At 52.2% G+C, this 13,818-nt stretch overlaps 1 protein-coding gene across 4 annotated transcripts in view; it reads left to right on the top strand.

Annotated features, from left to right (window-relative positions):
• The first annotated feature begins 3,688 nt into the window (after positions 1 to 3,688).
• The window catches only part of Synj2 (synaptojanin 2), an 81,882-nt gene continuing 71,752 nt past the window's right edge, over positions 3,689 to 13,818 (top strand). Inside the window, exon 1 of one of the 4 annotated variants that reach the window (XM_047558267.1) lies at positions 3,689 to 3,992. In XM_047558267.1, the coding sequence (XP_047414223.1) occupies positions 3,866 to 3,992 (127 nt within the window). In that variant the 5' untranslated portion in view covers positions 3,689 to 3,865. The remainder of the gene's footprint in view (positions 3,993 to 13,818) is intronic. The other 3 variants (XM_047558266.1, XM_047558264.1, XM_047558263.1) reach the window with 3 other exon arrangements.

The following is a 13,818-nucleotide window of genomic DNA, read 5'->3' as shown; positions in this document are numbered from 1 at the left end:
CCCGGGCTTCTCCACTTCCTCAGGCTACTTCTTGCTAGTCTTTCCCTCCCCTGCTCCCAGGTGCAGACCCCTGCCTTCGACTCCCCCACAGAGAGCGCTGTGTGCATTTCTGGTCCCTGGCATGCAGCCATTCCCATTGGCCAACCTGCCCAAACCAGCACACAGGCCCTGCCCAACCCACCTCTGCCTGTGGTCAGGTCAGAGCTCCCCCTGGGCTCTCCTGAATTCGCTGGGGCCTTCCTGACTGCTTTTGCCCTTTTGTGTATTCCTTTCATTTCTTTAGAAGCTCTCAGGCAGCGTGGGCGGCCATAGCAAAGTTCCACAGACCAGGTGCTTGGAACAGGAGGCTGCTCCCTCATGGTTCTGTGGACTGGAGGTCCAAGATCAAGATGCTGGAGATTTGGCTTCTGGTGAGGGCCCTCTTCCTGGCTTGCAGTGTCCGCCTTCTGGCTGTGTCCTCACATGGCCTTTCCTTGCAAGGGTGTGGACATGGGCATGAGTGTGCAGTGGGGGTGGAGCCCTCCAGGGTCTCTCCTCCTCCTTCCCCCTCTCTCCTTCTCCTTCTTTGGTACCAGGGATTGAACCCGGGGTTGTTTAACCACTGAGCCACATCTCCAGCCCCTTCTTAAATATTTTATTTAGAGACAGTAACTCGCTGATTTGCTTAGGGTCTTGCTAAATTGCTGAGGTGGGAATCCTCCCTCAGCCTTCCAAGCTGCTGGGATTACAGACATGTGCCACCACGCCAGGCCAGGGTCTCTTCTTACAAGGACAGTGAGCCTATCATTCCTATCATGTGGGACTCCTCTCAGATCTCATCTAACCCTAATTTACCTCTCATAGGTCCCAACCCCAAATAGCATCCTGTTGGCAGTTAAAGCTTCAACAGACCAATTTGGGGAAGAGGAGGATACAAACATTTGGTCCCTAATGCCCCCTCTATTTGTCTGTTTGCTTTGGTAATTTGCTGGACCCCTGGCTCCCCAGCCGCACCATAGTGAGTTAAGCTTCCTGCTATGGCCTAGTCTGTGGCCAGTGGGATTGGCCGTAGGTGGTGAGCTGGCCTGTTCTCTGTGTCTCCAGTTGGTTACTTTCTCTATCTGCTGAAGGTGCCTTGTGCAGGTGACTTGGTGTCTACAAGGCAGTGCTCATGTAAGACGGGTGCTTCCTCTCCCACCAGAGTTGACTGTCCTGCCCGAAACCAGACAGCCGAGACCTGAAACCTAGTAAACTCTTGACTCATCCTGAGCCATCCACATTCTCTGACAGGGGACAGCCACTATGTATCCTGGAGTCCAAGATGTGCATTTTAACATTGTCAAAATCAAGGTGGAGCTTGCCATCTGTGGCATTCCATTGAAAAGTGTGTGTGTGTGTGTGTGTGTGTGTGTGTGTGTGTGCACGCGCACATTTCCCTCAGTGATACATAAACTAGTGGCTTATCTTGCAGTTGATGGTGTCTTAGATTCAAAGCTATAAAGCTCAGACAATGGTCTTGACTGTAGGAAAGTTTCCAAAATATGTACAGCATGCCATGGTGCAGAACTTTATAGGTAGGAAAGAGGAGAGAGAAAATAAACAGAAGACTTGGTTCCCTTCCTAATGAAGCCAGAACTGGGGACAGGCAGTTAGTGTAGAAATAGGAGATTGGGTCAAATCGAGGAAATGGAGGCCATGAAGCCACCTGCCTCTGGAAGTTGGAGACCACCCTGGGAGAATGGAATGTCAAGGAGCCCATTGATTACCAACTTTAGCTACCCTTATCAAGAACTGCAGGCAAGGAGCTGCTAATTAATGCCCCCTGGACCCTTGCCTGGCTGAATCACTTTGGCCCTCCCCCTGCCCATTCACTTCTCACTTCATGCATCTCACCTGCAAAACCAGGCCTAGTCATGTAGGCAGGAAAGAGAGATAAGGGGGAGAGAACTGGACAACAAAAGAGACCTTAACCTATAAAAGATGTAGGGCGTGCTCACTACTTGGAACTTTAGAACATCAGCCATGGCCCCCTTCTCCCTCCCGAGAGAAGTTTGTAGTATTATTACTTTCACATAAAACTTGCTTAATATGCTTGCCTTGGTGTGCTTCTCAAGGGAGCATATTAGAGGGAGCAGAACTCACCACGGGTAAACGGTGGTATCACTAAGACCTTACTAATTTGTGAAACAAGACAAAAAGAAAATCCACATGAAAATACTCCCTAAGCAACATATGAGTGAGTGAGAACCGATGTGTCCATCAAAGCATCTGAGTGTACAGAACACTGTTATCTGGGATCAAGCATTTCAGGAATGCTTCCTGGAAGAAGTGAATTGTGGTTTAAAAGGAAAGGAAAAGTAGGCCAGTGGCTAAACTGCTTAATTTAATGGGCACATTGTTTTCATGAAAGAGAAAGTATTCGGACAGATTATGAGCATCACACCTGGGATTTCCACACATCATGGCTGAGGGCTCAAGATGATCAGAATTGTCTGAGTTGTTCTTTACTTTCTTCCCTGAATCATGGTATGATGGGCTGTTCACTGAGGATTGAATGTCTGGTTGTTAATGGTCATAGCTGATGTCTGCAAGGACATCTCTGTCCTGCTTAGCACTGGGAGATCTGCCTCTTCTGGAAGAAGCCGGGGATAGACACCTTTGGCCCACAGTCTTGTCCTTAAGGCAGCAGGATGGGCTGGGAGAGAGGAACCAGCTTGTGCTGGGAGCCTTTAGGAGACACGATGGTGGGGGCTTCTGGGATCAAGCACATTGCCCTATTTCAAGAGAAGGAAACAAGCCTCCAAAGTGACTCCCAGGGTGATTCAGTCAGTATAGAAGGCCTCTCTCCCTCCCCTGCAGACCAATCCCCACAGACGGACCTCAGGGTTAGAATCAAGTCATCCAGCTGCCAGGCCACACGTACCACATCAGAGGCACGATACACGCCATCGGTGGGGAGCGGGGCACTGTCACCATCTGACAGGTAAGGCAAATGGTGCTCAGATAAGTCAAGGTCGAGCAGTAAATGGGGTGGTGGTTGGGGTCGCGGTACCAGCTCTCAGCCTACACAGTGGTGCTCCCTAACACAGATGCCTGGAGTGGAGGTGGACCGCAGTGCCCTCACGCGCAGGGTGACTGTCCACTGTCCACGCTCCAGGCCCCCAGCGCTTGCACAAATTCACGGTTCTCATGGTCACCTATTAAAGGGCCCAGTTACCACTCCGCCTCACCGGCAGGGAGACTGAGGCACAGAGTCAAAGTGACCCATCCAGGTTAGCAGAAGCCGACAACAGAGGGTCAGCGCCCCCGGGGTGGGAGTGGAGCCCGAGGGCGGGCGAGTGGTTTCCAGCCCCACAGGGCCCCGGGCCGGGCTGCCCATATAAGGCTGGGCCGTCCAGAAGGGTTGGGGCTCCTAAGGCCCCCCGCGGCCGGCGTCCTCCTCCGCGGCGAGGAATGTGTGGAATCTCCTCCCTGGCTGCCGCCCACCGCAGGAGGACCCTGCCTCCACCCACGCCCGCCGGGACCAGCCCCCAGTGCCGGGCGCGAGGAGCGCCCTCCCGGCCTCCCCAGCCTCGGGCGCGTCCACGCCGGCGCGCGCGCAGCTGCCTCGCCGCTCGGGGGAGCGCGGCGCCCCGGCGGAGCGGACGGGTAGGCGGCGGCGCACCCTCACCTGCCCCGGGCTGCGCAGCGCGGCGCGGCGGGGCGGCGGCGGAGGCGGAGGAGGCCGCGAGGCCGCCCGGGAGGAGGCCGGGGAGGAGCCTGGCGGGGCGGGAGCCTCGGCGCAAAGTGAAACTCCTGGAAGTTGCGGGAGCGCGAGGAGCCGTCGCGGGCTGCGCGCCCTCAGGCCGGTCGGGCCGGGCTCCCGCGCACAGTGGCCCCGGCACCCATGGCCCTGAGCAAAGGCCTGCGGCTGCTGGCGCGCCTGGAGGCCACGGGCGAGAGCAGCGTGCTGCTGGAGGCGCGCGGCCGCGGCGACTGCCTGCTCTTCGAGGCCGGCACGGTGGCCACGCTGGGTGAGTGCCGCGCCCGCGCCCTGCCGCCGGGAGGACAGGCGCCTGGCTGCGCCCGGACCTAGGGAGACCCGCGCCTCCCTGCCCCGAGGGGCCAGTCCGGGAGGCGGGAACCGCCGAGGCGGGGATCGCGCGGAAGCGGGTGACTTTTGGGAGGAAGGGGTGCGGGGGATGCCAGAGAGCCCCCTGCCCGAGCGAGGTGGCGCACGTCGGCCGACAGCGCCCCGAGGCTTCTGCTGCTGGTGAGCCGGCTCTGATTTTTCGCGCTTGGCGCTGGGTCAGAGCGCATTGCAGATTCTCGACGATCCCAGGGGGTTGACTTGGGAGCCGGCCGCCTGGCCAGCGGTGTGCCTGGCGCTCTTTCTTGTGCACCTGTTGAAGAAACCAGCGATTGCCTTTAGGTTTGTGTTGGCTGGCTCCACTCCCAAAGGGGATGGGACACAAACTCCAAAACACAGACTCCAGGGAAACCGCAGAGGCACCTTTGCCTTAGTAAATACTTGGTCGAGAAGAGTCACTACTTTGGCGAATAGGACTTTGGAAGCCAATATACTATCTGGTGACTTTACCTGTGTGATGAATGTTAGAAGATGCCAGGCCCGTGTATTTCACCTTTGGGCTTCAGAAGCCTTGACACTGGCATGGTGCTAAGGACTTGGAGACATAATCTCATTTAACTTTCCCAATTTTACAAAATCGTTGTTGTTATTCCCTTATTACAGACAAGGAAACTGAGACCTGAAGATGCTAAGACACTTGTTGGCCCAGGTGACACAGCCCACATGGCTTTTGTGTGGCTATTTTGGTAGTGTCCTTCAATGCATGGCTTCGTGTTATGGCACCTCCTGATCCCTGGTTTTGTGGCCAGTGGAAGAAGGTTCTAGGTGGCACCAAAGCCAGCAACATCAGATGGGGTTGTTGGGATTGTAATCATGAACCCTGGGGAGAGATTTACAAGAGCAAGTGTCCAGCTGCACCATCTCCTGGTGTTCTTAGCTCACCAAGTGTAGAGCAGGATCACTAGTACTTAAGGTGTTCGCCAAATACAACTGATACTTGAGCAATGCTTTAACAATGTCCCCAGTTTTGTGTGGTTTTTGTTTTTGTGGTGGTGCTGGGCATTGAACCCAGGGCCTCATGCATGCAATTCCAGTGCTCGCCTACATCCCCAGCCCTCTGGTCTTGTTTGTACATCTGAAGGCATCAGCTCCAGTTAGGACACATGGATGTGCATATATACATATGTACACCATCTCTTCTATTTCTGTTTCCTGATTGTTTCATTAACATATAATTATCTGACTTGCTTTTCAATCACTTGGTTACTAAAACAATGTCTCCAGTATTCTCTGCATCAATAGTGTGTAGCAAATCATGGATTAAATTATTATCAGGTTATTCCATTTCGGGCTCTGTCCTGAAAAAATCCAAGTTTGGTCATTTGTTATGGCTTTGAAAGAAAACCACAGAAATTTCCATTCCATTTTAGATGTCTACTTCATACCACATTTATCAGAACTGAGAGATTAATTTCATGGCACAAAACTACCATTTCATCAAAGAGATTAAAATGTCCCTTGGTTGGATTACAGTGACATTAGGCAAGGTTCATACTCATTTAAGAGTTCCTTTGAAGTCACTTGGAACAAAAAATACTTTCTCAAAAGGGAAGGTTTCTAAATGATTGATGAAGGCAGCACAGTGTGTGTCTCCCAGTGGCTCTGGGCTGCGATGCCTTTGCCTGGCACTGATATCCAGCATCCTGATTTTATAGCGGAGGTGATGAAAGCAGTTGGCAGGTCCTCAGCTCACGTGCGGTCCACATTTGTCTCTTAACCTGTCGTTTGTTTTTTGGTAGACCACAGGCTTATGCTTTTAAAGTCTGTTTGTTTTTTTTTAATTAAATGAAATGAAACTATTTTTAAAAAGCGGCTGTACCTTTTGATGGTATTGCTTGTCCAGAGGATTCTGAGAGAGCCTTCTGTGACTATCAAGTTGTTTCAAATGTTGAAGACATCCTAAGTGCACACATTCCATAGAATGATGCTGACCTTGAAGTTCCCACCTGCGATCCAGGGCTGGCCAGCTCTCTTGCTGTGCTTTGCTGTCCTCAGTGAGGTGAAGGGTAGAAGGTTGCAGTCTCTCCTTTGGGGAGACAGTGCACTTATCCTTTGCATGAAGGTATGGGCTGGGGCAGCTTCCTTTTCTCTTCAGCTGTGGTTTTCCTGTGGTGGGTGTCCCCAGTGAGTAATGGGAACCCAGGACACTAAGTCCTCTGCAGGCTCTAAACTCTGTCCCGCTCTGTGGCAGGTACGTGCTACTGCTTTTACTGGGAGCAACAGGCAATCAGGTGGCTTGGCTCTCCTGCCACGAGCACTGATCACCAGCATCTTTCTGGCACATTTCTCCCCAAGGATCCTAATTTAAGGAGTGTCTCTCACTGGAAGGGCTCAGTGGTCCGTAGTGTTTTCAGGCGATGCATGTTGAGAGGGTCTTGAATTGGGTGTTCATAGGAAAAGCTGGTGATGCCTGATTGGTTGGCGGTTGGACTCCTCCCATCATACCTGCTCTAGCCTGTCCTCACCTGTTCCCACCTGACCTATCCTTGAGGAACTTTGCAGATGGTCTCCACACAAAGCCATCTAGCCTGCTTATGGGAGAATTGTTTAAGGATTAGTTCCAAATTCCTGTTTCAAGAAGAATTACGCTGAGACTCTTATGTGGATCAGTGGGAGCAGGAATGCCAGAGTCAGAAAAACCAAAGGTATTGGCACCATTTAAAAGGTTTTCACCAACTGGATGTGGTGGCACACACGTGTGATCTCAGCAACTCGAGAACCTGAGGCAGGAGAAACCCAAATTCAAGTCCAACCTGGGCAACTTAGTGAGCCCCTGTCTCAATAAAAATCAAAAGGATTGGGGATGTAGCTCAGTTGGTAGAGGGCTTGCCTTGGAAGCACAAGGCCCTGGGTTCAATCCCCAGCACCGAAAAAAAAAAAAAAAAAATCAAGGACTGGGGATGTAGCTTGGTGGTAGAGCACTCCTGGGTTCTAGTCCCAGTACTGCCAAAAAAGAAAAACAAAAAAACAAAAAACGCTTTTCACTGATGCCGCAGTAGGAGACTTCTGTGTAGGTGACAATCCGGAGTCCACAAGAGCATCTCTTGCCCCCAATCCAGAATCAGCATACTGATGATGTTCTCTTGTTCACACGTCCACACGAGAAGCGTTTGTGCCTTTTGCGTCTGTCTCTTTTTTCTTTGGAAGGCCCGGAGGGAGGGAGGCAGTCTGGTGTCCATGGAGTACCGGAGTGAGTGCCAGTACTCCAAAGTTCAGTGTTCTCCAAACACCAGCCCCCAGGAAGGGCAGCCTGAGTACGTCCCTGTGTTTGCTCGGGTTACGCTGTACCCTGCCTCTTCGCCCGCCTCCTTGCTGTTGATGGGCAGCCGGGCAGGAGGATGGGGAGGAGGCCTGAGAGACTTGGTGAATGACCCTACCTTTCTTGGAGCTGCTGTAGAAACAGCAGGATTCCAGGTCCTCCTGCTACTGAGTTTGCACAAAGGCCACTGTCGGGCTTGGTTGGAGTGGGTGAGGTAGCTGTAGAGCCCAACAAACCTTGAACTGGACCATTGTCTTGGTCACTTTCTTGGGCTTCGTGGTTGGAACTGTTTGGTTAGTGACTTGAAGCCCGACTGCTTGAGAGCATTGGAGAGAAGCCAGCAGGTGGCCAGTCTGTGAATGCTCCCGGGCAGAGGAGGACGCGCAGGTGGGCAGGCGGAGGGGCGGGCCCCTGACTTGGGCGATCGGCCTACAGAATTCGGGGGTCCCTTTCCTGGCTGTGGGTTTTCTCAACACGATAAGGTTTATAAAAACACAAGCTGGGTGTATGTGTCTTCTCCCTGTCTTTGCTTCTTTTTCTTTTCACTTTGTCCTTTTGATCGTGACTTCTGATCTCACCAGGCTGTTGTTTTGGCTACTTGTCTCAAAAACTTTGTTTTTACCTTTTAATTAACTATAAGAATGTTCTACATACACAGCCCCCATGAGCTGGCCTCTCAGTGCTGACAGTTACCGATATGGTGTCAATTCTTTTTCACTTGCCCCTGTATTTTTTTAAAATATATATATACATTTCTTTAGTTGGCAATGGACCTTTATTTATATGCGGTGCTGAGAATCAAACCCAGTGCCTCGTATGTGCTAGGCAAGTGCTCTGCCACTGAGCCACAACCCCAGCCCTTGTCCCTGTATTTTTAATGGAAAAAAAAAAAGAAAGAAAAAGAATCTCCTAAAATATAGTTTTCTCAATGCCAGGCAAGATTTTGATTTATTTGGACTGGCTTTTCTTTTTTTACTTGCATTTATATATGTAAGTTCAAAATTTTATTTTATTGTAAATTGGCAACTCATATTTATGGGGTTCAAAGTGATCTTACGATGTATGTGAACAATGCGTGTGATTAAATTAAGTCAGTTAGCATGTCTACCACCTCAATACCTGTCATGTTTTGTGTGAGACCATTTGAAATGAGTTCTTAGTGATTTGGAAATATCCCAATATGCTATCATTACCATAGTCCCCGGGGTACCTGACTTCACACTACTTGACAGATGTCAGTGTGACCTACGGCAGAAATGGTGTGAAGGGATTCGGAGGCTCTAACAGGCACATCTTTCAAAGCACAGTGGCCCCTTGGGATGGAAGAATAGGGTGCTCTCAGCCGGGCTCACCACACCCGCCTTTGGAGGGCAGAGTGGCGGGCACAGGAGAAGGTCTGGGCTCTCCAGCAGCACCACCTCTGGCCCTTGCAGAAGAGAGGACAGAGGGGCTGTGTCCTGCTGACCTTTGTGCTCGTCCTTCTGGGCCACACTCTTGCAACTCAGTACCCTGAAGTTCACTATGCAAATGGCCCAACCTGATTTCTTTGCCTGTTTGCTGCTTCAGAGGCAGAGGCTCCTACCAGGGGTGCCCACCCCAGGCCTGAGGGTTGGGTAGTCTAGCAACAGTGATAAGAACTGGACCCAGGCTAGGCGTGGTGGCACACATTTGTCATCCCAGTGGCTTGGGAGATGGAGGTAGGAGGATTTCAAGTTCAAAGCCAGCCTCAGCAACTTAGTGAGATCCTAAGCAACTTAGTGAGACTCTGTCTCAAAATTTTTAAAAAAGGGCTGGGGGTGTTTCTCAGTGGTTAAGTGCCTCTGGGTTCAATCTAGAGTGCACAGGAGGCCCCTGGCAGGGGTATGAAGCCCGTCGGGGAAGGCAGTGGAGAAGGGGCCAGCTCAGGGTGGGGACCTGGCCTTCTGGTTCCTGGTGGGAGTGTGCTTCTCAAGGTGGGAGGGGATAAAAAATTTCAGTTTGTTAACTTGGTTGAAATCATGCAGAGTACCAGACTCCACTGGTCCTCTGCCCCAGACCCTGCAGATATTCCAGTGTCCTGCTCTGGGCACCTGCATGAGTCTGGGTCTCACTTCTGGACCATTCCTTGGGTGCTCGGTTTCTGTGGCCTGGCCACTTGAGGATAGGAGCTAATTTCTGTTTTCACTCAAATTGTCTCTCAACCCCTGGATACACTGACTTGGCCTCAGGCTGGGGAACTGGATTGGGGTCCCTTAGCACTTGCAGGCAGGGCTGTGCGCCTGCTGGGAGACAAAAGTCAAATCCTCCAAGTCCCCCAGCTGTCTGCCCTCCCTGCTCCACAGGCCGTGGACCTGAGGCCGGGTGGGGACAGCGGGGTCCACCTCCAATACGGAAACAGCCCAGGTGAAGGCTGCCTGCCTTCAAGACCCCCTGGAAGGGGCTCTCCAGCCCTTGAAGGTAAATGGGGATCATTCTTTCTCAGGGAAAATTTGACAAGTGAATGAAAACCTTTCAAAGTGCACGTCCTTGGTCCCGAGTTCCTCCTACAGAAATTCATCTCAGGAAATAGTTCAGGTCATTAGCCTGTCTTGTGTCAAGGATGTTTATTTCACGGTGTTTTGAATGTTTTACTGGTTAAATAAACTCTGGTTCAACTTGGCAGTAGCTACTATTTGATTACCATATACCAAGTGCTGTTCTAAGTAGTTTACATATATTGATTTGTGTGATCCTCACAACGAGGCAGGTGCTAAGCATCTCCACTTTACACTTAGAGAAACTGAGGCACAGAAAGGCGTTAAGAATTGGCCCGGGGTTTGCACCACCTCAGTGCAAAGCTCAGTATGTGCACCCACCTGGCAGAGCAATGCCTGCCCAGAACAGCCAACCAAGGTCCGCTCCTACGGCGTGCCTGGCACCTCACTTAGGGACTTCTCCACCTCTAAACCCAGGAGTGCTCAGGGTTGACCGTCCTCATGTTCTGAATGTTCCTGTGGAGCCTGGGGTCCTGCTTCCTCCTCTCGTTTGTGGTAGAACCATGATTGGAATGAGGCCTGAAGGCTCCAGAGAACAGTATGTTCAGTAAATTCCCATTCTCGGGGAAAACAGTAAATACATTGGTGAATGGAAAAGGACTCAGGCTGTCCCACTGTCTCGGGCTCCTCTTGGGTCTTGAACTCTGTGCAGGGAAGACGGGGCTTGCAGGTGAGTGTGCCGCACCATCTCGGTGGCTCCCGTGGTGGCAGGGTTTCGTCTGACACTTATCTTCACGGAGGAGGCTCATACTTGGGGAGCCCATCACCCACTTTCTGAGCAGAGGGTGCCGTTTTACCAAGGCAGGCTCCATGTTGCAGAAGGTGCTGGCTTCAAGCCTGTGCTCCTAGAGAGCAGGACTGGGTCCCCGAGCTGGTCACATTCTTCCGTGTGGATGTCCCAGCGCCTGGCACAGAGCTTGGTGTGGCCTCAAGATTCTGAGGACTGAGCTCAGGTCCCCAGGGCAGAGGAAGCAGGACCCCAGGCTCCACAGGAACATTCAGAACATGAGGACGGTCAACCCTGAGCACTCCTGGGTTTAGAGGTGGAGAAGTCCCTAAGCGAGGTGCCAGGCACGCCGTAGGAGCGGACCTTGGTTGGCTGTTCTGGGCAGGCATTGCTCTGCCAGGTGAGTGCACATACTGAGCTTTGCACTGAGGTGGTGCCGAGCAGGGGCCAGCACCTCTGCCAGGGCCCACACAGGAAGGCTGTGTGCACCTGGCTGGCCCCATGGACCACAGCCATCTGCGCTTGTGGCATTAGGAGATTGGCAGGGTGCCACTTGCTTCCTGTTTCAGAAGACGCCTCGGAGCAGGAGGATCCTTTGACAAATGACCTTGGAGGACAGGCAGGCAGCACATTCCTGGTGGCCCAGATGACCCAGATCTCAAGAGCGGGTCCTAAAATCCACGTGTGGAAGTCTGAGCTTAATCTTAAGGCAGTTCTTGAGGGTGTGGGACTGCCTGAGTAGTGAGGCGTGTGATGTCATGGGAACTGGCCCTCGTTCTCTTCCTGGGTCTGTGCTCATCCCGCCTGGCCACCCCCCACACTGAGGGGCGTCCCTCCTGCTCTCCTGGAACCCCTGCCTAGTGTGATGGCAAGCCTCTCCTCTCTGTCCCTGGAGTGCATCTGTGTTTTCAGGAAAGCCTCACACACCCTGGGAGCAGGACCCATCCTCTACCTCCGAGCCTGCAGGTACTCAGCGCTTCCCCAGCCCCTGGGCAGGCCGTGGGCTCCCGTGTGGAACCTCATATCATGTACCCTACCCGCTTTAGCTCCATGTGCTGTCCCCTTGTTTCAGTGATTCTAAGGGACTGGGATGGGGGGCGGGCCTGGGGAGAGGGGAGCCGTCCAGTGGAGACCTGGGCTGGCAGCTGGAAGGTGAGCCTGCAGTCCTGTGGCTTCTTGCCCAGCTGGCCTGGGCTGCCTTTTGTGAACGCAGAGGTAAGCAGTGATGTTGTGTCCACTTGACATTGACGGGGGGAGGCGATCTTTACTCAGAAGAAATAGATGCTTCCTTCCCTCTCCTGGGGTCTGACCGCAGTGTGTCCAGCTGACCACACCTCCAAACCCCTGCTTGTCTCCACTCCCACCTGTCGGCCATTGACCCCAGGAAACAAGGGTGCTGCTCCATGCGGGTGGAGCTGACCCTCCAGGGCCGCCCTGAGCTGTGGGGACCGGACCCTGAATTGCTTTGTCATCCTGGCCCCAGCCTCTTCCCACTGTAGGGCCACAAACCCTTTCGTCCCTGGAGGAAGCCTGGGCCTGGCCAGAAGCAGACACCGGAGCTGTGGGTCTTTTGAAGAGAGGCTGCCTGGCTTCAACCCTCCGGCATGCGTACGTTTCCTGGAGAGAGTGGTGACTATCGTGACCACGGTGACCAGGCAAGGGCCAGCCCAGCTCTCAGGGGATTGACCTCGAGTCCCTCCCCTCCTTCCCATCACTCAACAAGCCTGGGACAGCACTGCTCAGAAAACTGACCATCCGTCCACACCACCTGGGGATCTGATTAAAATGCACGAAGGACGTGCCTCAGTTGCCGAGGGCGGGTGTCGGGCCGAGTCCACATTTCTTGAAAGCCCCCGGGCGATGCTGTTCCACGGACCACACTGAGTAGCTGGGGTTCAGCAGTGGCTTGGGAGAGACCTGAACGCCAGCCCTGGCTCCTTGTATTGTCCCTTCCCCTCGGAAAAGACAGCCAAGCCTTCCAGACCTTAGAATCTTCATCGGAAAACAAGTAATTACTCCTGATATTGCCTTTCCTATTCTCGAGACTCTGTGCACTTTTTTTTTTTTGGTAGTGCTGGGGTTGAACCCAGGGCTTCCTGCATGTCAGGCATGAGTTGTACCCCCGAACCACATCCTCAGACCTCCATGTGTGTGTTTTAAAAAAGAGAGAGAGAGCGGGTGTGGTGGTGCATGTCTTTAATCCAGCAGCTTGGGAGGCTGAGGCAGGAGGATCACGAGTTCAAAGCCAGCCTCAGCAACTTAGTGAGACCCTAAGCAATTCAGTGAGACCCTGTCTCTAAATAAAATATAAAATAGGGCTAGGGATGGCTCAGTGGTTAAGTGCCCCTGGGTTCAAACCTTGGTACCCAAAAAAATAAGTAGGAGAGAGGCTTACCTAGCAAGCATATGCACTATTACTACTTTACTTACCTAATACTTCACTTACCTAAAAGTTTAAACTGTCCAGAAATTTAGGAGAAGCTTAGGAGAAGTGAGGTGGTGAGGTACAGAAAGTCAGAACTCAGCCTTGAAATCTGGTGCTATGTGATTTCATTGATCACTGCTTGTGGATTAATAAAAATACAGGAGATTCTCTCCGATTCTGCCACTTTCCTATCACCTGCAAAAAACTTACAAAAAAATGGCAAAAAGCAATAGAACACCAAGTAAAGTGTTCATCGACATATTATGAACTATGCTAATTCCAGGCAGATTCTTATTAAGAGCCTAAGTTTCATTATTGTTCAGCATTAAAAAACAAAACCCAAAACAAAACAAAACAAAACTGGACTTCCCTTTTGCTAAGGAGCGGGCAGTTTGCGTACCTGGGAATGTGTGATCTTTTTTTATCTGTCTATTGTAAGCCATGGAGCTTGGCTTCACCAGAAGTCTTGCCAATGGCAGAAAAATACTGTGTGTTGGAAACTTCTCTTCAAGAGAGAGAAGAGGGTTCTCTACAGTTCCTGGTACCGGAGTCAGTGGAACCCAGTTGGATCCTGCTGGCAGGGTTGAGCTATTTGCAGCAGCACGTGGGCTCTGGGCACAGAGCAGTGGTACTTGCTGTCAGTGTCCATGGCAGGGGGGCGTTATTTCAGTGGTGTGGGGTAGATAAAGACAGGAATATTAGAAAGTCAGGCCTGGAAATGTCTTGCTGCCACCAGGCCCCAGCCAGCATTGTAACAGGGTCTCTCTGTGGGTTGGGCTTTGCCTC

Source organism: Sciurus carolinensis, chromosome 7 (genome assembly GCF_902686445.1).
Source record: "Sciurus carolinensis chromosome 7, mSciCar1.2, whole genome shotgun sequence".
Lineage (NCBI taxonomy): Eukaryota > Metazoa > Chordata > Mammalia > Rodentia > Sciuridae > Sciurus > Sciurus carolinensis.
The sequence above is the reverse complement of the archived record's forward strand: the minus strand, read 5'-3'. Positions and strand labels throughout refer to the sequence as shown.